This window comes from Oncorhynchus tshawytscha, linkage group LG08 (genome assembly GCF_018296145.1).
Source record: "Oncorhynchus tshawytscha isolate Ot180627B linkage group LG08, Otsh_v2.0, whole genome shotgun sequence".
Taxonomy (NCBI): domain Eukaryota; kingdom Metazoa; phylum Chordata; class Actinopteri; order Salmoniformes; family Salmonidae; genus Oncorhynchus; species Oncorhynchus tshawytscha.
Genome location: NC_056436.1, coordinates 68,563,988 through 68,591,111, shown reverse-complemented (window position 1 = coordinate 68,591,111; position 27,124 = coordinate 68,563,988). Strand labels below are relative to the sequence as shown.

At 41.0% G+C, this 27,124-nt stretch overlaps 1 protein-coding gene across 9 annotated transcripts; it reads right to left on the bottom strand.

The window, feature by feature from the left end:
* Window positions 1–659: 659 nt before the first annotated feature.
* On the bottom strand, window positions 660–26,756 carry LOC112256043 (casein kinase I). Of its 9 annotated transcripts, none has more exons than XR_006083921.1 (12): window positions 25,991–26,756; window positions 25,473–25,579; window positions 15,861–15,987; window positions 15,547–15,645; window positions 13,226–13,309; window positions 10,681–10,820; window positions 9,654–9,741; window positions 8,634–8,708; window positions 7,999–8,105; window positions 7,483–7,631; window positions 6,793–6,891; window positions 660–1,884 (listed from the first exon to the last, which is right to left on the bottom strand). XR_006083921.1 is itself a non-coding variant. In XM_024428990.2 (11 exons), the coding sequence occupies exons 1-11, from the start codon at window positions 26,111–26,113 to the stop codon at window positions 1,877–1,879; spliced, it is 1,071 nt and encodes a 356-aa protein (XP_024284758.1). In that variant the 5' UTR covers window positions 26,114–26,754; the 3' UTR covers window positions 660–1,876. The 9 variants fall into 9 exon arrangements, 4 of the variants coding, with proteins under 4 accessions (XP_024284758.1, XP_024284755.1, XP_024284756.1 ...); XR_006083923.1 differs by having other exon boundaries at window positions 7,519–7,631; XR_006083922.1 differs by having other exon boundaries at window positions 9,663–9,741; window positions 25,991–26,752.
* Between the last annotated feature and the right edge of the window lie 368 nt (window positions 26,757–27,124).

Below are 27,124 nucleotides of genomic sequence, written 5' to 3'. Positions count from 1 at the left end.
TTTTTTTTCAAAACACCACCACAAGCACCTACAACTACCCACCAACATCATTTACCAGGAACTGCTTTTTCTAGATTACAGCAATACCTTTTTAGACCATTTCCACAAATGTGTCCCTTTGTCTAGAGCAATCGGAGTCTGATGTCTTTGAAAGAAAGTCTTTCCTTATCTATCCCCAATCCTGCCGATGTCTCCAGTTTCCAAATGCTTACAATACTAAAGTTGTGTGGTAGTCAACAGGTAAATGTGTAGACAAGCAAATGGAAAGCAAAAAAAATGCCTTTTTTCTTTTTCTTCAACAGCCATCATCATCATCCAGGCATAAGGCATAAGAAGTCAGTGTGTTCTTCAAATTACAGACTGGGACAGTGGTGCTGACAAGTCATTTGAATTTATTCTGACATGCTAAAAGGGAATAAATTACACTTTTATAGAACGTCCAGCTGTAAAATAGCTAATGCTGGGTCAGGGGGAATAATGGGAGGTGGGGGGGCGGGAATAGGACAAACTGCCCCATGGTGTACATCTGTTGTGACTACAGGCTGACTGAAATCCAAATGGTACTTGCCTTACAAGACTCAAAGTATATATATATATATATATATATATATATATATATATATATATATATATAAAAACAACAACACTTTATATATATATATATATAAATATAAAAAAAACAACAACACTTTCTTCGCAATAAAAAAAAAAAAGGAAAATTAGGAAACGGTTGCTACTCTATGCAGCAGCAATATGTAGTTGCAGAGAGAAAGTCCCAGAGTATTTTACAACAGGATCTGCTTCCCCTTAGAAAGTAACAAAAACACCCTTTCCCCCAAATTATCAATTCAATACAGGGAAAGACGACTATAAAACGGAAAGAAAAAAAAAGTTCTGATTTAAAAAAAGTATATATATATATATATATATATATATAAAAACAGGAAGGGCGGGTGGAGTGAGCACGTTTGTCTGTCTCAAAAACGGAACATTGAGGCCATCCATCATAGCAATTACATAAAACAAAAACATTTTCAAAATAAATTCATTGATGCATCATTTTTTTCTAAGCAATTTACAAACAGGTTTAGTCAAGTGGTGCCTAATTTATAATGAATATGCTTTTGTGGAGTTCATATTTTTTATTTGTTGTTTGAGACTTCAGAAGTACAATATTAATGCAGCATTCTAAAGAGAAACCTAGTGTTTTCATCTTCACATTAGAAGCTCTTCTAGCACATATCTGCAGGCAGAATCTTAATTACCTTTTCATAAAGGAAACAGTTTCAGATTACACTCTTTCATTTTGCTTGAGGATGAGGGAAAAAAGTTGAATAAGGAAGAGAAAATGGTTGTTTCAAATGTTCAATCTGACTGACGTGTGTCTGGGTCATCATGCCACACTCGGTGACAGAGGGAATGGGGGCAAAGCTGCTCTGACAGGCAGCCATGAGGTGAGGGAGGCACCCAAACAGCAGCTCTCAGAGGGAGAAAGTATCAAGGGGAAAGTATTGGCAGGTGCACAAACATCCGCAGTGAGCCAACCATTTCTTAGTTTTCCGTTTTGAAGAAATAAAAAATCTTCAGGGACAGGACAATAGAGAAGGCTACAGCTTCGGAAAATTCCATACCAAAGCCTGCTTTCTGTGTGGATATAGTATATACATACCAATATATAGATATATGCAGAGCATGTTATCTATATAGAGCGATTACATATATAGTATATATGGAAGGAAAGTTCTTTAACAGGAAAAAAGGGTTGCCCACAATGCCTGGCAGGTTCTGGTGAATTTGATCCTAGATGCCGGGGTGTGATTGGAAGGCAAATCCTGCTACGGCCTCTCTGCTCTGCTTCCTTTCATTGTCTTACTGCTCAGAAACCTGCAAGACAAATGAAGAGACAGAGAGGGGCCATTGGTTACACATCAAGTAGAACAGGTTATCAAACAGGGTTGAGAGACTGCTATAAACGAGGCCAACTAAGTCACTGCAATTTTCCATCCCTGTAACATAAGTGCCCAGTCACCAGTCCCGCTCTGCAGCAAAGCTGGGACCTGCTGCTGCAGAGTGCCTGAGATGGGGGAATCAAACATTTATGCAGCCTTTACTCTGAGCCTCCTGTAATGAAAACATTAACCACCGCTTCAGCTTAAGAAGTTCACAACTAGCACAGGAGACAACAGCAGCTGTGTAGTGTGCTGGGGAGTGGGTATAGATGTTCACAACTAGCACAGGTGACAACAGCAGCTGTGCAGTGTACCGGGGAGTGAGTACAGACAGAGAGACACTAGTGGAACGGTCATGAAGGAAACAATGCGGCTTATCAATAATCCTATTTGAAAGGGCAACGTTACACAGAGATCAAACAAAAACACAGTTAAAAGACAAATAGGGATGTGGCCTGCTTATGTGAGCCACACTTCCTTCATACTTGTCTGCAGTGGAAGGTAACCTTTAAAGACAGCCATTAACCAATTACATGCAGCACACCCATGCAGCAGTTGGCCTTTAGAGAGGTGCCAATCCACAGGACAGAAACATGGGCACAACAATCCTAAAAGATGTGAGGATTCCTTCATCTTTCTTATGGGCTCCTACAATCTCGTCTTCCTCAAGCAAGCCTTCGCCCATTGATGATGCATGGCGAGACTCATCCAGTGGGTTTAACTTCTTGGTGACGGGGGCAGTATTGAGTAGCTTGGATGAATAAGGTTCCCAGAGTAAACTGCCTGCTACTCTGTCCCAGATGCTAATATATGCATATTATTAGTCGTATTGGATAGAAAACACTCTGAAGTTACTAAAACTGTTTGAATGATGTCTGAGTATAACAGAACTCATACGGCAGGCAAAAACCTGAAAAAAATCCAACCAGGAAGTGGGAAATCTGAGGTTTGTAATTTTTCAACTTTGCCATTCCAATATACCGTGTAAATGGGGTCATATTGCACTTCCTAAGGCTTCCACTAGATGTCAACAGTCTTTAGAACTTTGTTTGAGGCGTCTGCTGCGAAGTGGGGGCGAATGAGAGGGGATTGAGCCAGGTGTCTGGCAGAGTGCCACATGCTTGTGAGGCGCGGTCACAGGAGAGCTAGCTCTCATTCCATTGCTTTTCTACAGACAATGGAATTCTCCGGTTGGAACATTATTGAAGATTTATGATAAACACATCCTAAAGATTGACAAGTTTCTACGACCTGTAATATAACTTTTGGAACTTTTCGTCCGACGTTCAGCTGGACCTGAACACGCGTTTGGATTTGTTTACCAAACGCCCTAACAAAAGAAGTTATTTGGACATAAACTATGAACTTTATCTAACAAATCAACCATTTATTGTGGAACTGGGATTCTTGGGAGTGCAGTCTGATGAAGATCAAAGGTAAGTGAATATTTATAATGCTATTTCTGACTAATGTTGACTACACAATATGGAGTATATATTTTTGGCTGCTTTGTTGTCTGAACGCTGTACTCAGATTATTGCATGGTCTATAAATAAAATTTAAAAAATCTGACACAGCAGTTGCATTAAGGAGAAGTATATCTAATTCCATGTATAACACTTTCATTTTCATCAACATTTATGATGAGTATTTCTGTAAATTGATGTGTCTCTTTGCACAATCACTGGATGCTTTTGGAACTACTGAGCGTAACGCGCCAATGTAAAACAAGATTTTTTTTTATATAAATATGCACTTTAGCAAACAAAACATACATGTATTGTGTTACATGAAGTCCTATGAGTGTCATTGATGAAGATCAAAAGGTTGTGATTAATTTTCTCTATTTGTGCTTTTTGTGACTCCTACCTTTGGCTGGAAAAATGGCTGTGTTTTTCTGTGACTTGGTGGTGACCTAACAATCGTTTGTGGTGCTTTCGCTGTAAAGCCTTTTTGAAAACAGACACTGTGGCTAGATTAATGAGAATGTTATCTTTAAAATGGTGTAAAATACTTGTATGCTTGAGGAATTTTAATTATGAGATTGTCATTTTGAATTTGGCGCCCTGCACTTTCACTGGCTGTTGGCGAAGTGGGACGCTACCGTCCCATATATCCCAGAGAAGTTAAATGAGTGCAGCGCAAGTCGGGACATGATCGGCGCAAGTCGGGACTCAGATCTGAGTGATTTGAGAAGCATTTTTGACACAAGCTCTCACGAGTCACGTTCCTCTACAGCTGTACCCTCCAATGTGGTTTGACTCAAAGGAAAGGTCGTTTTGCTGCAGGGATGACAGGGGAGGGTGTCTACAGAGTCAGAGGATTAATCCACCATGCAAATAAGCAAAAGTAATGGGTCTTAATTACACATGAAATGGTCTGCAGCTTTCGCTCAATGTGAATTGTTGGTTCAATTCAAAACCTAACACGGATCTGACGGATGTTCCTGGCGTTTTAAGTGTCTGTAGGGGCCAGCTGATGCAACAGACAAGTCTCACTCACAGGTGAAAGGGGCAGCTCAATTCTCCATATGCAAACCATTAACAGATCAAGCCTCTTCTAATATAGCAAATAGCCCTTAGGAGACTTCACAGCAACATGGTGATGATATTTAGGCCTTACAGACACTAAAGACCAAGCGATCATCAAAATGTTTTGAGAGTATGGCTGGGTTAACGGAGTTTGCTTTGAGCTTTGGCTACTTGTGTTTGCCTGATTGTCAACGTGGCTTGCTCTAAACAAATATCATATAATACAAGACCATTGGGCAAAACAGGAGGGCTGAAATGCAAATTCAAATTAACAACGTTTCCATTATTACAAGGCTAAGTGCGGCCAAGTCAAACTGGTACCCAAGAAACCAGCAAGTTTGTTCAAGCTTCAATAAGCCAGAGCTCGGCCATTTAAATTTCTGGCTGTGGGTACTCCGCACCTTCACTGGCAGTGTTATCTTAAATGGACAGCTTGCAGGAGAGAACACTAACCACCAGACCAGGAAATAACTTGTCCTTTCTATACATCTTCATAACAAAAACATGAGATAAAAAGGCTGGGGGTCCATTTACAAAGGCACTTTTTTTAATCAGTTCCAGAGGAAAAAAACTTTGATTTCTCCACCCCTGCATGAAAGGCACATAAGCAGAGTTCAACTGTGCTGCAGGCTACTGTGTGCATGGAGTCCACATACTAAAACAGACACCGTCTACACAATGGATTAGACCAATACCACGTCATCAGCAAAATCATATTTATAGCTAGCCCCTCACAGCACTTGTTCAGTGCCATCATGCGGGATGTTCCTTGAAAGGGGGGCATAGAGAGTCCTTGTGCTTTGATTTCCTATTCATATTTAATGGATTTCAAAGCTCTTCTCAGCAGTGAAGACACAGCACTGGTATAAGTCGGGCCAAAAATGATTTGCCTGACGTCATCGAGAGAACATCTAATACAAAAAAAAACTGTAACCCACAGTAAATATAAGCCACAGGAAGCCCTGTTCGAAACACGGTTTAACCAACAATACGTCACACAAACAAAATGGTAGAGAAGCAGAAAATGTAATGTGCTAAGTCAGAGGGGCTGGAGTGCTGGGGAAGAGCAGGACCAATACACACTGAGCCCTCTCAGGGGTGTCATCCAGGTCACGTCATCCATTTACATTGGCATTCTTTCTCCCCAATCAACCTGCATTCAAACCCAAAACATTTTTGTCTAATAAACACTTAGTCCGATTGTGTATTGAGAATTTAATTCAGCCCTGCCTAAAATGTTGGAACCAGGCACTTATGGACTAATACACGTGGGAGGGAGGGCTTCACTTGAGTCCTCCATGCACTGTGTGCACAAACACATGGTGTGTGTGGAGCAGTGAGTTCTGGGCCAATGTGACAGCCATGGTTTAAAGGGCAACTACACTTCCTGATTTGGCCTCATTTTAGATTTGGTTCATTAAGAAATGCTAGCGGCCATAACTGAATTCAAATGTGAGTTAGTTTCATGTGGGTGTTCACAGGTGGGAAGAGTTAGCCAATTTATTTAGCCAATTCGATTCAGCCTGTTGTTGTGTGACCATGGCAAATTTGGTTAAACTTTGGATAGCCCATCTCTGGGGATAGTTAGGGACCGTCAATAAATTACACAATGCAAAATGGGACAATATTTTTATGTTGCACATCTTTTCTCATTAAATGCTTTCAATAATTGTATATGAATTTCTGCAATTTAGTTGGTTTTTAAGTCATTGAAATTTGGAGTTCAACTTTTTAAAATTGTCCCATTAACATTGTGTAATTTACCGATGGTCCTTAATTATCTAACCCCATTGGGATATCGAATGTCATTAAATTAACCATGTGCATTATGATCTGGTTGTGTGCCGCTGCGCTCTGAATTGATGATTACTTGGGTGCTGGCAGCTGTGGGTAGGATTAAAATAAACCCAACCGACGGAAAATGTTACGGTACCCTTCATTATTTAACATAATTCTTTCCTATCATCTCTCAAATCTCAATATTGGACAAGACTAAGACCAAAATGATCCTATTTACACTTTGTAGTGAATTTTGACACTATAATCAATGTTTGAATCAAATCGATGCCATATACGCCATTTTGAAAATGATAAATTGCATCTTAGGCGAAGTCGCTGTTTAATTTGGGGTGGGGACAAATAAAACACCACCACGGTGGTTTTAAGTAAAAGGGGGTGAGGCATTGACTTGGTTTAAGCGTTCCTTTTACTACCAATACAGGTCAAGTGGAAGGCTGCTCTGCAATTTCATGCCAGAGATTACACACCTAAATGGGCTATTGCCTAATCCCTGTGGAAATCCTAGTCATCACCTGATGAAAACTGCTTCAGGTTTTTTGAAAAATTGGGTTGACTCCTCTGCCATCAACCCTGGGCACCCGGGATACCCTCTACGAGAGGGAGGGGAGAGACTGGAATTAAAAGAGGTTATTCAAGAGTCACATCACATGAGCACTAAAATCCACATCAAAACAGGTGGCCATTTATTACCATGAACAATTGTATCATACATGTGTGCAGTGTGTGGCTAGAATCTCACTCCCACTGTATCTGAGAGCATTACAATAACGATTAACAAGTGTTAGATCCAGAAACAATGATAGTGAGAAATCAAGAGTCAATCAATCGTACGTCATTTAGAGAAGGGGTTAATTCAAGAGGGAAATCAATTTTAACATCCACAGAAGATAATAAAGCCACAACCCTTTGTCCCAGAGAAGAATAAAAGACATTGGGGTACAAAGTTAGTAGTCAAATTTCCCAAGGACGCCTTTGCATCTGCAAGACAGACCAATTGAATTTCTCTTTATCTTTCAGGGGCCTCCTCGAACTAACACTGTTGTGTTGTTTGTGGTCTCATTAATCCGCTGGGAGTTAATAATGTTCCAAATCCACTTTTTTTTTCTTTTTTCTCCCAAACACTTTGAAGGGGGAACGAAAATGAAAGCAATTGGCGTCTCCATTTTTGCACTCGAAACGTCGCTTGGCTTTTTGCTACTAACCTTTCATGTTACTCTTGGGTTTGTCAGTTTGCTTGCCTGAGGGGGTTTGTGCCGGTTGCCCCTGTCCCCCTGAGGACGCAGCCTGCTGGGCTGCTTTCTGCTTCAGCATCGTCCAGTCAAACGTGTAGTCGTACTGGTGGTTCAAAGTCCTGGACAAACAGACACTTTCAGACATGCAGTCACACTGAGCTCACCTATATTCATCAACTCTTTACTGCTGCCAAAGGACAACTTGTTTTCAGCCTAAACATACATAAAAGCAGAAAGAGACTAAATGAAAAACACAGGTCTAGAGGTTGCTCCTTTCACTGTTGTTTCATAAAGAACACTTCATTATTAACGTCTAATACACCTTAAGGACTCCATATGCTTTACATGCAATGCAACCAATTCATTTTTCCTGCCTCGTGGGTATTGACAGTGAGAGAAACATGTGATTTGGTGCACGCGCGTTTCAGCTCCCTTGGGGACAGAGACGTTCATGTTAGAGGTTGAGAAATGAGAAATGACAAGCACCTGAAGAGAATGCGGAACAGCTGACGCAGGTACATGTAGTCAGGCGCCTCCTCGAACCGTAGCCCACGGCAGTAGTTCAGGTACATGGCGAACTCTGCTGGGAAACCCTGGAAACAACCGCAGGAAAGTAGGAAGGTTATCTATCGATCCATGCCCAACTGTCTGGCTTACGGTCATGTATACATTATTTACCATGACAGTCGGTGCCTAAAAATACTCTTGAGATGCATTCTGGTAAGGCAAGTTACCGAAAGAAAAGAGCGAGCGTGTTTCACAAGTTAGTCCACAGCCTAATGCAAGGCATCAGGTTTAGCAGCACACTTTCTCAGCCAGCTACTTAAGTCTTTTAATGAGCAATGGCCATCATGCTTTCAGGTCCAAGGTGATGGATGCATAACAGCCACTATTTAAAGACTGGATTAGATTAGCGACACCAGCCAACATCTCTACTCTCGTACGCTACAAGACGGCCTTTAGTACTCCTTCAAACAGGCTCGTACTTCACTGGCAGATGTGGCTACTCAAGGACTTCCATAGTAAGCATCTACCTTTCTGACCCGGAGGCACCAAATAAAAATAGGAACAACTCAGTCCGCTGGTGGGCGTGCCAGGTTGATTCTTCTATGTTCACTCACCTTACACAAAACCTCGACTGGAGTGGACATCTTCTTCTCGCTAATCTTCTCGTACTTCTGTTTCTTTGTGGCAGCCTGTGGAACATGTGGGCGAGAAATGAAAATGTTGTGCACCACAGTTTAACACTACCCTTTGCAATTTCTCAACACACACAAGCTTGTCACTGCCGGTGAGGTCAGTGGTCCATACAGAATGTAATGTATTAGTTTGGCCTGATGTGACTTACAGCACCGTGAAAGAGCCACCTAAGGGAAATATTCAGGAAAATATTGGGACATTTGAGGAAGTTTCGTATTTTTCTCAGTAATACAAATATGTATACATAGTGTTTTGTGACATAGCCTATCTTGATAGGCCGGGCAACTGGGGCTGTATGTATATGAAGAATGGCTTGGTTCTGTAGGTATGTACCTAACACCTTGCTGAGGACTTGAGTTTCTATCACTGTAGGCTGCTGTTCCATGCAATTACATTAACACACAACACAGATCTCTCGTGTTCCCTATTTAACCCTTGTAGCGTCAGAAAAGGGGAAGGCGCATTATGCTGCAAATGCAAGTCTTGGTGACTTTACAAAAGCATATAACAGAGTACACTCAAGGCACCCCATATCTCTGGAGTATTTATTCATTTAAAAAAAGGTATCTAGCTAAACCTTTGGGAAGTAGCTGACCTCCACACTACAACTTGAATGGAACATTAGGGGTTATCTACAAGACTAGCTAACATTCTGCATTGTACAAGGCATATTATGTCATGCTAAACAATTTAATTCCTGAAGTTGTCAGAGAATCCAACTATAAAATAAAACATGCAAATGTGAATAAGTCATAAAAATGGTAAATAATCTGAAATCAAGTTATGGAGACAGCTGACAATCAGTTTATTTTATTGGGGGTGGGGGGTATAGTAGCAGAATCATGGAGGAAAAGCTGTGGCGAGCGAGCAAGTTGGTTTCAATGTGAGTTGGTGAAATATGAACCACTTATATAGTGGACTGGGAGCCCTAGAGTACCTGCCTGGCCTACCTTTAGACCCTGCCAGGGCAGGCTGGTTCTGTTGAAGTACATCAGGACGTAGCCTAGCGACTCCATGTCATCTCTGCGACTGGAAACAAACAAGCAGAGACATTTAGCATTCAGCACGTAAAAAGGTAACATCACGGTTGGTTCAAGAGCAACACATTTGACATTAATCTCAAGGCCCTTTGTAATTGTAATGGCTAAGCTGTACACTAACTTTCAGACCAGTGACATAGCATTTAACTGGTAAAGTTCAAGCAGGGACTGTCATTGAATAATTCACTTGAATTAGAGGGTGGGATGTCTATCCTGTTACGGTGTTTCAACAGAAGGCAATCCTTCTCCACTACTTCACATATTTTGTTTTTGGAGCACGGCTCAGTAGAGAAGCCACATACTGTTTTTTTATATCCCAACTGAATGCGTCAAATAACATGAAAACCAGCATTCATAAAAAGCCTGTTTAGACAGGAACAAAAGGATTTCTAGCAATGTTGAATTCTATCTTATTACGAAAGTCAATGCTCACAACGTATCAAAGGTTTAAAGAAAATTACTCCACGCTTACGTTGCTGTAATATGCAATACAAATAAAAACATCTAGTCTTGGACTCCCATGCCTACTGTACAGCTCAATGCAGAGTTTTTGTATATAATGGAAGCATGACTGGCGAAATCACACAGCCCTGTTTGTCAAAATTAGGATTCTGGGTCAGCCAAGCTGTTGGTGGAGGCTAGATTCTAACACGACCAATGAGTGCAGCTTGGTCATCATGAGGGCAAGTCCTTAGAGAGCCAGCTTGCAGCCCCAGCTGGAACACACAGTCTGAACATCAAAAGCTCCTTCATGCCACTCAAAAATGTCGCATGAAGTGCAGAAAAGACCATTAACCTCTATATTAAGCCCTAGGAATCCTATCACTCCGGCTGAAAGCGTGCAAACGATAAGGAGTGAGAAGAGAATATCCAGCGAAGGCTGAACTAGATTCCAGATGACTATAGTTACTGGGTGGTGATCTCTTACCTCTGCTCGATGCCCAGGTGCGCGTTGATGCTGGCATAGCGTGCTGTGCCGGTGAGATTCTTGTCTTCTCGGTAAGGTATGTGCTGTCGTGTCCTGTTGTCCCGGTATTTTTTGGCCAGACCAAAGTCGATGAGGAACAACTGAAAAGATGGGGGAAGGAAAAAACATGGACATTTTAGAAATATCCTGATTCACAGGGAACGATTGACAAAATGGAGGCTGCCACTGTGCGAGATCATGGATCTACTCTTCAAATATCCTGCTCTGCTCCGTGTACCATTTTACTAGCGAGGCAGCCATCCTCAAGGCCCCTGCTTATCATCTATGAAAACTGTGCTGGCAGGATCAGGGAACACCCAGGGGTCAGAGTCAGATGGAATCTCTGCAGCAAACTCACGAAGGTTTTCATTCACTAATAGCTCCCTGCCTGCTAACAGCTCTTTATGGTTGTTGAAAGCCCCGGCCATCACAGTCTTGTCTCAGATCAGAATGATCTCATTTGTTGACTGCCTGCCATACTTCTCCACTCTACTGCCCACACACACACACACACAACTGCAGATTGCAGTCCCTGAGTGCCTCACCCAACAGACGTTTTTCACTGAGGCAGCAGTGACCGGACTGGCAGATCCACTCAGCCGTGCCTATGCCTGCTTGGCTCAGCTGGGGATTCAAACCTTATTTCCTCCCGTCTACGCCTATCGGAACGTTATATTGTGACGCTTCGATCTGAAAAGTCAGGCCGGGAGGAAAGTCAGTTTCACACGCAACCGTCCACTTGCTGTAATATCAGTAACACTCCCTTTTCCGCAGTATTCATTAACTTACACCTTTGTCCTCTACCTTGATATACCTTCAGCTGGTGTTCAATAGCAACATTGCAGGCAGAATGAAACATTTCAGATTCTATAAATACACAACATAGCAAGGACAATGGCCACTCTAAATAGCATTTTCCAGTGTTCACAGAACAAAAGCAGGGGCTGGAGGAGCTTCCATTAAACCTGCAGAGCTGAAATAGAAAATCAAGGAAGTGTTAAGTTGAAGTAAGATGCTATCTGGTAAGACATTTGAACATTCACTGACTTCACCTAGGTCCTTAAGAACTACATATATGGTAAGTGAGTTTTTTAAATGTGAAAATAAGCCAAGCATTACACTACAGCACTTGCATGAGCAATGCGTACAGTCAAAGGATTGCTGAAACTTAGTTTCATCATTTGAACCATCAGTAGAAATGAGAATGTGGTCCAAATACACAATCTATCCAATGTGTGGAGGACAATTTCACCAAAAAAAACACTTTTCTGATGAAAAGCATCCCATTTTCTTCTCCATCTCCATATTCAAGGTCAATGTGAATGGGTGGTCAGTTACCTTGTAAATAATACTTCAACATCAGAACTGAATCTGACAAGCCAATGACTTTCAAAATAGGCTACATGTTGGTTTCAACTCTAACATGCCGAGTCACTCCATTTCTTTGAATTTTGGTTCAATCTTCAACAACATACCATTACCTGAACATTCACAACCGTTTCAAAAGCAACCAAAGACTTCACAGCCCCACTCTAACCAAGCAAACTGTGAAACAAAGCAGCACAAACCTAGATACTTTTAAAAGTCAAAGTATGTTTCATCAGAAGAGTTTCAGACTGAGCATTCTGGTTGCAAAGCCATACTAGTAATTAACCTTCAAGGAGTCAAGTTCTCTTCCCCTTTGAAAAACAGGAACTGAAAAATGTTGAACTCTAGGTCTGCTAATCTGCGAGCAAGCATAAGCTAACCACACCCGTCTGCCTGGCTGGTCCCCGATCTGGCCTTTCAGGTCCTACATTTTCCAAACATGATTTTTTTCCCGTCTCATCATGGGTCAGCAGGTAGCCTAGTGGTTAGAGCGTTGGGCCAGTAACCGAAAGATTGCTGGATCAAATCCCCAAGCTGACAAGGTAAAAATCTGTCTTTCTACCCCTGAACAAGGCAGTTAACCCACTATAATGCTACATGCAGGTCAAGTAAACCAAGTAGCTACAGTACTGCTGAGCCTACAAAAATTCTGTAGGAATTTAAGAAAATTGCCCTCAACTCAATGTTGGCTCATTTTGGCCAACACACATTTTCCTGTGATGACATATCCTGAAACACCAAGAGATAATAATTTGTGAAACCAAGAGAAATATAATCCTGTTTAACTGGCAAGTAAATCTCAAGAAACAGCGCCAAAGAAATGGAAAAGAACCAAAATATAAAATTAGCCTAGTGGGCGCCGTGACGACTTCAAATGAGGAGCACGTCCTCCTCACAAAATCCGACAGCATCTTCAACTACTAGTCACCATATGTCCTTCATCCACCTCAACACAGATCCCTGCAATCTGGAGTAGGTGTTCATCTCTAGATTTGTTTAGCATGTGTGTCTGGTTTAATGCCAATATGGTGTTCACCAAATTAATGAAATAAAAAAGTAGTACTCCTAAATGGGTAAAATAAATCCCAAAAGCAAACAGAATTTGGGGGAGTATTAAGAGGCGGTTGTAGTTTCAGACCTGGTTTAATCCTGAGAAAGATGGGTCCTGAGAAGAACTAACAGCCAAGCTTCTTTTCCTCTTCCCCACTGGAGATTCCAAACACTGAACAAATAGAGGGTGCAGTGCATCAAACAGGATTGCTGACAATCCCACAAGGCCAGCGCAGACAGGCAACACCAAGGCTCAGAAAAAGAACGGGAGGAGAGGAAGGAGAAGGGGAAGAGAAAGCCAAAGGCCATCCTTCATCCACCAGCAAAGCATGAGCTAAAATCAGAGAGGAGTCTGTGGTAGGACTTCCTAGGAGTTAGCCTGGGCTTAGATGCAAGCCAGTATTTAGGCTTGGCAGATGGGGGCGGGAGGGAGATGTCCTGCAGGATATGCAGTCCACACTACAATACCAATTTCAGAGGCAGAATTGAAGACAATATAACGGCCCAATCCCGATGTTATTCTTTCATGTAAAAAAACGCCCAGTATTTCCAAGCCTGTTTTGCGTTTTTGACTTTGCATTGGCTTTTTGATATTGCAGCATTTAATGCAACCATTGGCCACAGTATAATTGCTTTGTACCATAATCATCCTAAAAAATTTGGGCCAACAGTCTGCCTGAGTACAGAACACAATACGCAGTTGACTGACTGGCACAACTAGGGTTAAAAGAGAACTCAAATAATGAAGGCCATTCCCTAACATGGGTACTCATTTAGCAATAAGGCGTGAAAAGGCTTTAAAAAATGCAGCCACCCAACCCACCACCTCCTTGAGATCTCACAGGAAGCAATGGGTCCCCCAATTTTTGAAAATATTTTTTTTGTACTATCCTGAAACGGCTTTGAAACAGTAGACGCCTTCAGTAAGGAAGAGGGTAGAATACTTTTGGCAGACTTTGGAAAAGCCCAATCTGGCAATTAGCAGCTCTACAGCGCCAAATAGAGGAAAAGCGTGCAGTACAAGAAAAAAGCATGAACTAATCTGCATGAAGCCGTCAATACATAGAGTAGATTTAGTACAGCTGCGAGAAACGCATGACAGCCTTTATGATAGTGGCTCTTGATTAGAGGATTTCTATAGAGCAGCCCTGGACAAAGCAACAAAACAAGCGGAGTATCACTCTCCAAACCATAGAGAGGAAGCTAGTGTTGGTGCAGTGTTCACATGCAATCTATTAAGAGGGGGGATTAAGGTTAAGGTTTAACAATTGCTCTTCGGCAGAGATTTATTTTCACCAATGGAGCCATGTCCAAATGAAGACTATTTCAGAAACACACTTCCTAAATTAAAGGCGACCACCCTATTGGGCACAAGCTAAGGGGCATATAAGCACCATTGTAAAACAGCAGATAGGAAGCAGAATGCAAAGTGAGTTCAGGTGAAGAGAAAGGCAGTTGATTTACACATTAGGATAGAGTGGGGATCGCAGAAGCTACTGCTATGCCAGTCTTCCCATCCATTGAGTTCAGTGTCAGAACTTGCAATCCAAAAGGATTGTATGCGCACCCTTGATAAATAAACAAAGTGAAAAATTTCATGTGTATGAAAAAAATAAAATACGCTTTAGGCTGGCATTCACACAGACACACAATGGTAAACACTTATTCCAGACAGCACTGCCAAAAATGGTAATACAGGCTTCAATGCTTGAATACTCAAAAGGTACCGTTTCATTTTGATTAGACTAGTCTGATGAGTTTATATCAAGTAACACTAACGACAGCCACAGCTGGTGTGGATAGGTCCGTGTTAAAACACACATCATGCTTTAACTTTGCCAAATGTTGCCTGTCTGCAAGGGCTCAAAATAGTGAGTTATTTAAAAACAAAATACAAATCAGGCAACTTGAGATACAGTTTGTATATGAAAAAAGAATCACAAAAAAACGCCTTAACAATATTTTCTGCAAAGGGGAAAGAATTAATGGGATTACACATCATGCAGAAACCTTTTTGTTGTCCTGTCTAAGAACTCAAACAGATCCACACCTATGGTGCTGTCTAAGAGGGCCTGTATTACCTGATTGTAAAACTACCTAAATGTGACTAACAATTCCATCCACATAACAAGTGGACTAAACCAACCACAAACAATTAGCCTTGAAAATGTCCATTACCAGGACATGAAGTCAAATAAATATATATTTTTTATCACATTGGCCTCAGAGGATTAGATAGTCAATATTTCCACAAGAAAATACATGAAACCACCAAAAGAAGAGAGTTCTATTAACAACATGGGCTACTTGTATCACTTCACACAATGGTGTATAAAATAAAAGTGAAACTAGGTCAGAGATTCACTCCACTTACTGCATCTCAGGAGGGGGAAACTGCTGAAAGCTTACCTTGTTACAGTGACGGCCAATACCCATTAAAAAGTTGTCTGGCTTGATATCTCTGTGAATGAAGTTCTTTGTGTGCACATACTCGATTCTGCTGATCATCTGTGGGGAAAACGCCGGTCAATCAGCTAACGCAGAACTTCAAAATAGACTGGTCTTCTTAGTCCATTTTCAAACGTTTCATAAGAATGAGAAATGTACAAGTAATATTCTCCCTTTGGCAAATAAAGAATTAATGTTTGTTTTTTTGTAACCAGACAAAGTTAAGCAAAGGGCCAAAGTGGAAGATGAAGAGCGATGATTAAATTAAGTTTTACCTGGTCTGCGAGCATTAGTACAGTTTTCATTGTGAACCTGCGCGAGCAGAAGTTGAAGAGGTCTTCCAGACTAGGTCCCAGCAGGTCCATCACTAGGACATTGTAGTCCTTTTCTTGGCCATACCACCTGCAAGACAGCACCAGCCATGCATCAATATTCATAATAACCATAAAATGTTATTTCAGTGTTTTCTTAAGTAAAACTTTACATAGCGATTGCAGAGTAATTTATTAGGCCTATGTAAAATAACCGTTAATGCAACAGTTCTGTGTGGTCAAAGCTCATATTTCAAAACCAGAGGCAAAAATGTATGTGGAGGTTGAACTTTAGTCTTTAGGACAAAAACTGTTTGTATGGAGGTCATAATAACTCCATCCCAAACCCTAGGACTCCAGTGAGTTATTATAGGAGGCCTCAGCTATCATTAACAGAGATGCTTCTTTTTTTTAGGCTGGCCTGACAATAGTTAAAGCGGGGCTCTTCAACCCCGTTCCTGGAGAGCTACCATCCTGTAGGTTCACTCCAACCCCAATCTAGCACACCTGATTCTAATAATTAACTGGTTGATAAGTCAAATCAGGTTAGTTACATCTGGGGTTGGAGCAAAAACCTACATGAGGGTAGCTCTCTAGAAACAGGGTTAGAGAGCACAGAGTTAGAGTCGGTCTAATCCTCACAGCTCTGACATTCGAGGTCAAAGAGACTCCCAACACTTCTCCAGTACACTGCCAGGCCAGCAGTCGCCAGGCAACCATCTGGTCCAAGATTCCTCTAAACAAAGAGGTATTGTCTGGGAATGATGTACTGCAAGAGTCGACACAGCCATTTCGCTACTCTGACAGATCTTGTTTGCGGAATTAGCTACGGGTGTGGTTAGTCAATAACACTTTCACAAGACCGTCCATGGTGGCAGCAAAGAAAATACACTTTGAATAAAGTAAACAGTTCCAAACTCTGCATTTCTATGAGCTTACACACACCCAGGACACACTCCCAAGCACAAGCGTAACAGCCAACATGTGGCAGCCAAAATGTATGGTGCTAGAATTTGGTAGGTCTATGCAAAGCTCTTGAATGTTTGGTCAATAGGCTGATGGTCGGCCGAGATTTTTAGTCAAGCAGTGACAAATATATATTTTAAAAATTGTATGGCACACGAGACACCTGTCTGATTCAGGTGTGTCTGAGTGGACTAATCCATTGCAGGGGCAGTGGGTATGGCACACCAGTAGTACATTTACAGTTACTTATCATAAATTATAATCCAGTGTTTGGTTACGGTCATTTCTGTTAATGCATTAAACACATTATTATTACAGTCCCACTGTTGTCATTGTAGGAGTGGACACATTGTTTGCAAAGCGCACAACCTAGGCTATACTTGTGAGAAAAAGGTTTGGGTTTATTATTTCATTCAATTTACGAGTTGTCAATTTATTAAATTGTCTTTTGTTTGGCTCGTTCCTGTCAATCTTGTAAGGACACGCACCTGATTACGCATAGAAGTAGGCCTAGGCTACCTGGCCTACGTGCAAATGTAGGTCTATAAATGTTCCCATTTGGAGATCTGATACCATTTCTGATTTAAAAGCTCCAGTGATGAGTAAAGAAAGAAAGTTATTTTTCCTGTGTGTCAAACAGCAAGTAAACAGTCTGTTTTTACATCCATTGAGAATGACCATAATTCCTTAACATAGCCTATTTGAAAAATCTTTCCAGCTCTCTCCATAACCACTCAGCATGAAAGTGTGTGTGGGGGGGGACATGTCATATTTTGATCCGGGGAAACGTCATAAAATAGACCTACCTGATTACTTCTTATGCATAGCGCAAATAGCCGACAGCTGTGTCTGTCTGGAGCTCACTGGCATGGGAAACTGAGGTCCCAGAATATTTTATACAATGTTGTAAGTTTGCTAGCACTAGCTTCTGACTGGATTAAGTTAGTTGATACAATGTTTCTAGTTCCTTGAAAATACTATTTTCCTTCTGTTTAGGCTACATTGATTCATCATTAAATCACAGTGCCTAAAGCATCTGAAAAGCTCAGTAGCCTACATAGATTTGATTTTATTCAAACAGGGTGTCTCTATATATGGAAAAATACACCATTTAAAATTTGGGCAATTGAACAGACGACTCTCGGTCAACACTCCTAAAGACAGTTCAGATACAGAACAATTTAATCTTTAGAATGCAAAACAAGAATTTAAAAAATCAATATGCTAATGAAGCAAGTGGCGTGAGGTCTTGAAGGTAGCATCCTCCTACATTTGAGAATGTCAAAGAGGGTTGACAGTCAAACAATAGCTTGTGAATACAAAGATAATCCTGGCAGATCTGGGTAAACTCAATTCTTTACTCAAACTCACCATAGAAATATAAATTGTACAGACAATGTACAGTTGCGGCCAAATATATTGGCACCCTTGCACTTTTCTTAAATAGTTCCATAGTTCTAAAATAAGCTGAATTTTTTTTAAACAGGAGAAATATGGGCATAATATCAGTGGAAACTCAGGCTGCTTTAGAAACAATCCAAAATGTAACTCCAAAGGAAACTAAATTAAGGAAAGAAACAAGTCATTAACCGATAGGCTTAGCATTTTTTAAGGTGGAATTTTAAAAAGAGCAGAGTTTCATAATCTCAATGGACCCAAGAGAAAATGCATAAGCACAAGACTTCCCTTTGTTGATTATGCTGCGTTGACGTCATGTCGGAAACGAGGAACCTCCGACTTAAAATGAACCGAAGTTATTTGCGTAGGGCTTCCTATTGGTTGATTGTGGGGAGGCTTGTTCAGCAGGTTGTTCTGGCATTGACAAAGTTCCATGAGTTCTTTCACTCTCTCAGCTAGTTCCTACAGTAACCTTCACAAACAAACATTCTAAAACGACTCAATTCAAAAGCACTATACAGCTCCTGATACTACCTCAAAGCCTGCACTGCACATTAATGTACAATTGACACTCATGTACCAATAACTCTGCAATGGCCTTTAGCCCTTTGAGGTGCCCAAGAGAAGAAGTCACCTGCCTGGGTAAAACCCAGTATCTGCTGGAGGTACCAGCTGATAACCAGCTTTCAGTTGTGCAAATTAGAAATCATCAACCCCCTCCTTACCTACCAACAGCCAATGGCTGGGCATATCCATGAATAGTTAACCAACACAAAATGGGTCTTATCTGTATACTGTATGTAGCTAAGTAACAGAATGCAGCTCTAGAGATTAGGTTACCAGTAAGCCACCATGCCTTGGTCAACAAGCATCAACTTAGTTTGAATATACCAACACACAGCCGGTAGTTGGCTAGGTTTCAAGTGGACTTCATCTGTTGATGGTCTTCTTTACTAAAGAGGAAGTTGGGCTCTCTGAGGCAGCAGGCAGCCTAGTGGTTAAGAGCAGTGTGTCCTTGAGCAAGGCACTTAAGTTTAAGCCAGTCTGGATAAGAGCATCTGCTAAATAAAAAAATAAAATGTTTGCACAAGCTCCCGAAGCAGGTAATAATGGAATTATTTCCATCTCAATAACTTGGCTCTACAACCCTTCAGTCAATTAAGTGGTACCATTTTTCCAGAATGTTTGCACTTAAGTTTAATCACTGGCTCTAGTCTAATATCCCTTTCATACACAGACCAAAATATATCTAATATACCATGCCTGCATTTTTATACCAGCCTTTTCAAACATCTGAAAGCAGTAAAAAAAATATAGATATAATAATAATAATAATAATAATAATAAAAGCCACCTAAAGACAGTCATGATTCCTGCAATTTCACAGACCCTGTAACCAAAATACAAGTACTGGTCTGTGTGAATGGTTCTCTGCTTTTTAGCAGGTCAATTCATAAATTGTGTTGAACACCTCCCTAATTAAAAATGGTTTAACACCTCCCTAATTTTAAATGCAAACAGCCGCATGGTTAACCAACACCCCCACTTTGACAGTTACCCACGATATGTATGCAAGGGGTATGTATACCTGCAAATAATCTAAACAAGGGGATGTTTGAAAGAGGGTCATAAACATGGCCTTGTATTGTTTACATGTAACATCACATATTCTGTCTGAAATGGGTATAAGTAGGTCTAATTAAAATGATGAAAACAGGAGATGGGGAAAAGAATTGGAGAACTTTCCAGATTGAAAATGTCAGGTGAGTTGCATAACAGAAAGGTCCCTAGACAGGTGCACCAGCCAGATGCTGATGTACCTAAAAAACAACTGGCTATGAGAGTACAGAACAGCAGATAGAATAGTGTGGCAGCCCCAACATTTCTTGTCTAAATTGATCTAGTTGGGTAGTGCATATTATTCAACAATGTATACAGTGCATTCGGAAAGTATGTAGACCCCTTTGACTTTTTCCCACATTGTGTTACGTTAAGAGCCTTTTTCAAAAATGTATTTCATATTTTTCCCCCCTCAAGCTACACACAATACTCTATAATGACAAAGCAAAAACAGGTTTAGAAATTTTTGCACATTTGTTAAAAATAAAAACCACAAATCACAACTATTCAGACCCTTTTTACTCGATACTTTGTTGAATCAATTACAGCTTCAAGTCTTCTTGGGTATGACGCTACAAGCTTGGCACACCTGTATTTGGGGAGTTACTCCCATTCCTCTTTGCAGGCTGTCAGGTTGGATGGAGAGCGTTGCTGCACATTAGGCCACTCAAGAACATTCCAAGACTTGTCCCAAAGCCTGCTTTGTGCTTAGGGTCGTTGTACTCTTGGACGATGAGCCATCACCCCAAGTTGGAGGTCCTGAGCGCTCTGGAGCAGGATTTCATCAAGGATCTCCCTATACTAGGCCTCCCGGGTGGCGCAGTGGTCCAAGGTACTGCATCGCAGTGCTAGCTGTGCCACCAGAGACTCTGGGTTAGAGCCCAGTCTCTGTAGCAGCTGGCCACGACCGGGAGGCCCATAGGGCAGTGCGCAAATGGCCTAGCGTCGTCCGGGTTAGGGAGTGTTTGGCCGGCAGGGATATCCTCATCGCGCACTAGCGACTCCTGTGGCGGGCCGGACGCAATGTACTCTGACCAGGTCACTAGGTGTACTTTGTTCCTCCGACACATTGGTGCAGCTGGCTTCCGGATTGGATGCACGCTGTGTTAAGAAGCAATGTGGCTTGGCTCTCAACCTTCCCCTCTCCCGAGTCCGTGCGGGAGTTGTAGCGATGAGAAGACAGTAACTACCAGAAATTGGATACCACGAAATTGGGGAGAATTTTATTTTAAATTAAAAATACGGATCTCCCTATACTTTTCTCTGTTCATCTTTGACTCGATCAGGACTACTCCCAGCCCATGCCGCTGAAAAAAATCCCCACAGCATGTTGCTGCCACCACAGTTCACCATAGGACAGCTCTAGAAAGTCTTGGTGGTTCCGAACTTCTCCCATTTAAGAATGATGGAGGCCACTGTGTTCTTGCGGACCTTCAATAATGCATTTTTTGGTACCCTTCCCCAGATGTGCCGACACAATCCTGTCTAGGAGCTCTATTGACAATTCCTTCAACCTCATGGCTTGGGTTTTGCTGTGACATGCACTGTCAACTGTGGGACCTTAAATAGACAAGCGTGTGCAGTCCCAAATCATGTCCAAACAATTGAATTTATCACAGGTGGAGTCCAATCAAGTTGTAGGATCATCTCAAGGATGATCAATGGAAACAGGATGCACCTATGCTCAATGTCGACTCTCATAGCAAAGGGTCCGAATACTTGTGTAAATAAAAGGTATGTTTATTTTTAATACATATCTAAAAAAAACTGTTTTTCCTTTGTCATTATGGGGTATTGTGTGTAGGTTGCTGAGAATATTTATTTATTTAACACATTTTAGAATAAGGCTGTAATGTAACAAAATGTGGACAAAGTCAAGGGGTCTGAAAATTTTCCAAAGGCACCGTAAATAGGCCTCGTTAGAAGGTGGGAAAAAAGTTATCCAGAAGGGCCATGGAGGGGCCAGTAGTCTTATCTTACTATTAAATCATTCTAAATACCAGAGCCTAATGATCGAGGGCACCCAAGTGGCGCAGCGGTCTGAAGCACTGCATCTCAGTGCAACAGGCATCACTACAGCCCCTGGTTCGAAACCAGGCTGTATCACACCCGGCTGTGTTTAGATGTTTTTTAGGGCGGCGCACAATTGGCCCAGCGTCATCCGGGTTTGGCCGCCATTATAAATAAGAATTTGTTCTTAACTGACTTGGCTAGTTTAATACATTTTTTGTAAAAACATTCAAAATTACCCTGACCCTCAACCACAGCAATATCCCAGCATAAATCTGGGCATGAACAATTCACCATTAGGCCTAAACAGCATTGACAGCCCTACCTGAAACAAATAGGTACAACATTTTAACCAGAATCTAGCTATGTTCACAATCTCATATATGGTATGTTATCCATTCATGCTTTTATATGTTCTATTTACACTACCGGTCAAAAGTTTTAGAACACCTACTCATTCAAGGGTTTCTTTATTTTTACTATTTTCTACATTGTAGCATAATAATTAAGACATCAAAACTATGAAATAACACATTTTGAATCATGTAGTAACCAAAAAAAGTGTTAAACAAATCCAAATATATTTGAGATTCTTCAAATAGCCACCCATTTGCCTTGAGCATTGCACACTCTTGGCATTCTCTCAACCAGCTTCATGGGAAAGGCACCTGTAATGCCTTTCAATTAACAGGTGTGCCTTGTTAAAAGTTCATTTGTGGAATATCTTTCCTTCTTAATGCGTTTGAATCAATCAGTTGTGTGGTGACAAAGTAGTGGGTACAGAAGATAGCCCTATTTGGTAAAAGACCAAGTCCATATTATGGCAAGAACAGCTCAAATAAGCAAACAGAAATGACAGTCCATCATTACTTTAAGACATGGTCAGTCAATACAGAAAATTAAGAACTTTGAAAGTTTCTTCAAGTGCAGTCACAAAAACCATCAAGCACCATGATGAAACTGTAGCCCAAATAAATTCAGAGTACAAGTAACAAACATCTCAACATCAACTGTTCAGAGACTATGAATCAGGCCTTCATGGTTAAATTGCTGCAAATAAACCACAACTAAAGGACACCAATAAGAAGAGACTTGCTTGGGCCAAGAAACGAGAAATGGACATTAGACTGGTGGAAAATTGTCCTTTGGTCTAGAGTCCAAATCGGAGATTCTTGGTTCCAACCACTGTGTCTTTGTGAGACGCACTGTGGGTGAACGGATTATCTCCACATGTTTATTTCCCACCGTAAAGCATGGAGGTGGTGGCATGATGGTGCTTTGCTGGTGACACTGATTTATTTCAAATTCAAGGCACACTTAACCAGCAAGGCTACCACAGCATTCTGCAGTGAAACACCATCGCATCTGGTTTGGGCTTAGTGAGACTATCATTTGTTTTTCAACAGGACAATGACCCAACACACCTACCGGCTGTGTAAGGGCTATTCTACTAAGGAGCGTGATGGAGTGCTGCATCAGATGATCAGGCCTCCACAATCCCAACCAAATTGAGATGGTTTGGGATGAGTCGGACCGCAGAGTGAAGGAAAAGCAGCCAACAAGTGCTCAGCATATGTGGGAACTCCTTCAAGACTGTTGGAAAAGCATTCCTGGTGGAGCTGGTTGAGAGAATGCCAAGAGTGTGCAAAGTTTGGCTCAAATATTAAAATATTCCACAAATTAACATTTAAGAAGGCACACCTGTTAATTGAAATGCACTCCAGGTGACTATCACATGAAGCTGGTTGAGAGAATGCCAAGCGTGTGCAAAGCTGTCATCAAGGCAAAGGGAGGCTATTTGAAGAATCTCAACTATAACATTGATTTATTTAACACTTTTCATTACGACATGATTCTATGTGTTATTTCATAGTTGTGATGTCTTCACTATTATTCTACAATGTAGAAAAAAGTAAAAATAAGGAAAAACCCTTGAATGAAGTTCTAAAACTTCTGACCAGTAGTGATTATCTGTAAATTACCCAATGAAATCAAGCCACACCCAGCCATAATTACAGACACCTGTGTTTCCCTTGAAACTATATAAACTAGTGACCTGCAGTGTTTGTCATTATACCCTGATGAAGACAAGCTTGTTTGTTGAAATGTTGGTAATTAAATTATCAAAAAATGTTTTACCTTTATTTAACCAAGTAAAACCCATTGGAGGTTAAAAGCATATTTTACGAGGTGACCTGGCAAGAAAGCAAAAGGGAAATAGCAACATGTACATAAATGACAGAAAATTACAGAATATACTCGTAAAAAAACAGTCACAAGTCGCAGATACAATTGAAGATTAGAAACAACTGCAGCTATCACAAACCGTGTTGCCTGTTTTTAGACTGATCGACAAGGGCACTAAATCTCCCAACTTGAATATATTTTGAAGCATGTTCCAGGATGAAGGGGCATTATTGCATCTGAGCTCCTAGTGTGCGGCTCTCCTTTTCTTTTTCAAGTGTTCTACCCAAGCCAGCACCTCACCAAAGCAGGTGTGCGTTTCTTTCACCTCCACACAATCTTAAAATAGCCACATACATATTCCACATTTCCCTACATTCGGTACTCTACTGAATATAGGAGAAATGTGCAATATGTATTATGTATGTGGCTATTTGAGAAGTGCACAATGTGTACGTTGGGTAAGGTTTAATGCATGTATCATGCTGAATGTGTAATGTACAGTGTATTTTGTAAACGGCAGTACTGTGTCCAAGAATTTTCACCCTGGGGACATTAAAGTTGATCCTATCATCTTTGATGGCTTTCGTATCCTTATGTCCCTTTTCCAAGTCAAATGCAAACAAGTGGTGTATCTTGTCACAACACCATAAAACAATTGTGTATCACTGATAATATCGATAAATTATAAGTCAACTGGGTAATTGAGCCTAACTCAGTTGTTTTAAACGTAAACAGACAGTTTACAGCCTGCCTGCCTCGATTATTAATTTCACCAATGTGTCAGTGAACTAACCCATTACCCAAGTTCTACTCTACATATTGCCCTATAACCCATGAAATTTAAAATAAACGAATTGTAGGTGTTTAATGAGAGCGAGATATGGTCCTACTTCAGCGTTTAAGTCACCTTGAGACAAAAGCAATTGGCCCAGATAGCTAGTTGTTTTCGCTAGTGCTGAGCCGCCATTTCCTAACAGGGAAGGAAGACATGTTGGAACAAACAATAAAAGAGGAGCGGCCATTTCCAGCACACCGATTTTTTTTCATGGCCTGATGATTTTTTTGCACGTTAAAACTAGAGCAGTGAACACACATTTTGTGAAAATATACATGGCTCATGAAGGATTGGTCATTCGAATAATATTAACGTGAAAAGGGAATGTAAGTGGAACGTTTACATAAGCAAAGATCAAGGAAAATCATGAAGCCTTGGCGATTAAAGCTAACTAATGCCAGCTAACTAGTTTAACCTACCAACTACAACTGGCATATGGAAGTAAACGAGTATGTTTGCATGAGAAATGTAACTGTACATATATTGTACAATTAGCTATGACTTTTCTCCACATACATCTCCGATATTAAATTGTCCAAAATAATGAAAACGTATATTACCTTATGTGTGGGATTCCAACTCCTCCTTGTAATATTTTGTAAAGTTTGCTTTCATATAACAACTGTGGGTGTCTGGCTTTCTGAGATTCCAATTTTACAGCTACCTCCTGTAAAACAAAATGATCAGTAAGTTAGCTAACGTAGTAGTCCACCGAGTTAGTAACACTTTAGACTAGCCACGTTAGCTAGGCAGCGTTTAGTTGTTAACGTCACATATGCAGTCTATCGTAATTTACTAACTAGGTACAACAAACCTGTTATTTCTAAGAAACGAACGTTATGTAGTCAGTTACACGTTTTAGTGTGGCCAATATCGACAAGTATCTTAGATGACAGTTAGCTAGCTAGGCTAATGTTAGCTGGGTATTCATTGAGCATAGTTGGCAAATATTTCAGCTAGCTTAGCTAGCTAACGTTAAGAAGGCCAACTAAGCAATCTTCTGTTCAATCTCGGAGTCGGCTTGGCTGTTGGTTAACACAGCGAACACTTAGTTAAGCACTAGTTAAATGTTTATTACCTCTCCATTTGTGATGTTGATCGCCAGGTATATGTCACCAAATGATCCAGATCCAATTTTTCTTACAAGTTTGTATTTTCCACCAACAATGAATTCGGCTTTTGAGCCGCTGCTGCTTGCCATATCCTCAAAATCACGAGCAACCCCAATCAGTTTAAAATAGTATTCTCTGGGACTGCTCCGTCGGTTCCCCTACTCGGCCAGCTCGTTATCAGAACATATCGTGAACATACAATCCTGGTTGGTCGTGGGCTATGTACTTGAAACAATGTAATGTTAGCTAACTAGGACAGACTTTGTTTATTCTCATGCGATATTCACAAACTAGCTAGTAAAAAAACATACAAAATTAACCCAACACATATCACGAAAAAGGCCAAACAATTATTCTGAAAACACTTCTAATGTGCCGTGTTAGTCCGTCGCCCAGTGCCTCGTCGCTAGCCTGCTAGCGTCGAGCTATCGAAATGACACCAGTGGTACTGCGAAGCCCCGTTCTATAATCTGTTTGTACCACCTCCGCGAGAGGGGCAATATTGTTCTTGTTTGTTAAATTTTCGATGAAAGTTACAGCTTTTATGTGGTTCTCCTTTGTTCGTATTATATTTTACGGAAACCTAGGGTCGCTGCTTTCCTTCAAAGCGCAACCCACTCACTCCGCCATTTTCTTGTCACTACTCCACAAAAATGCACTGTCCGTCTCGAGGTGATTCTAGCTAGCTTAGCTTCAGAACAAGGCGCAGGCGGGCGCGAGGAACACTGGGGGGCGCGAGCGCAGAGGACGCCTTGTGACGTTTTGAATTTGCGCTTACGAAAGAGAGCCTTGCCTAGTAAGTTCGCGTGAGAAAAATAAAGAAACAGTTTAGCATATTACAACGTTCAATGTATGCATTGTAATTAGTGTGCAAGATATCAAGTACTTTCCACTGATGTTTTCAGATCAAAAGCCGCGCTCTAACTTTTCATTTAATGTTCGGGACACATTTCAAATCTAAGCGAATGTTATGCCATGGATCATATAGCCAAAGCCTATGCGTTGGGACTTGACATTAGAGAACCCATTTTTACAAATGTCGGTTTAATTTTGGTGACAGTTATTTCTACATAGGCTACTATATTGACAACGTCATTGTA

Excerpts from the sequence above, each read along its gene's own strand:
- LOC112256043 (XM_024428987.2), bottom strand. The coding sequence starts at position 26,113 with ATGGCAAGCAGCAGCGGCTCAAAAGCCGAATTCATTGTTGGTGGAAAA. Across the intron at positions 15,988-25,472 it reads GTTGGAATCCCACACATAAG|GTGGTATGGCCAAGAAAAGG; the intron begins GTAATATACGTT and ends GCTGTCTTGCAG. Across the intron at positions 8,106-8,633 it reads CAGTCGAGGTTTTGTGTAAG|GGTTTCCCAGCAGAGTTCGC; the intron begins GTGAGTGAACAT and ends GGTTGTTTCCAG.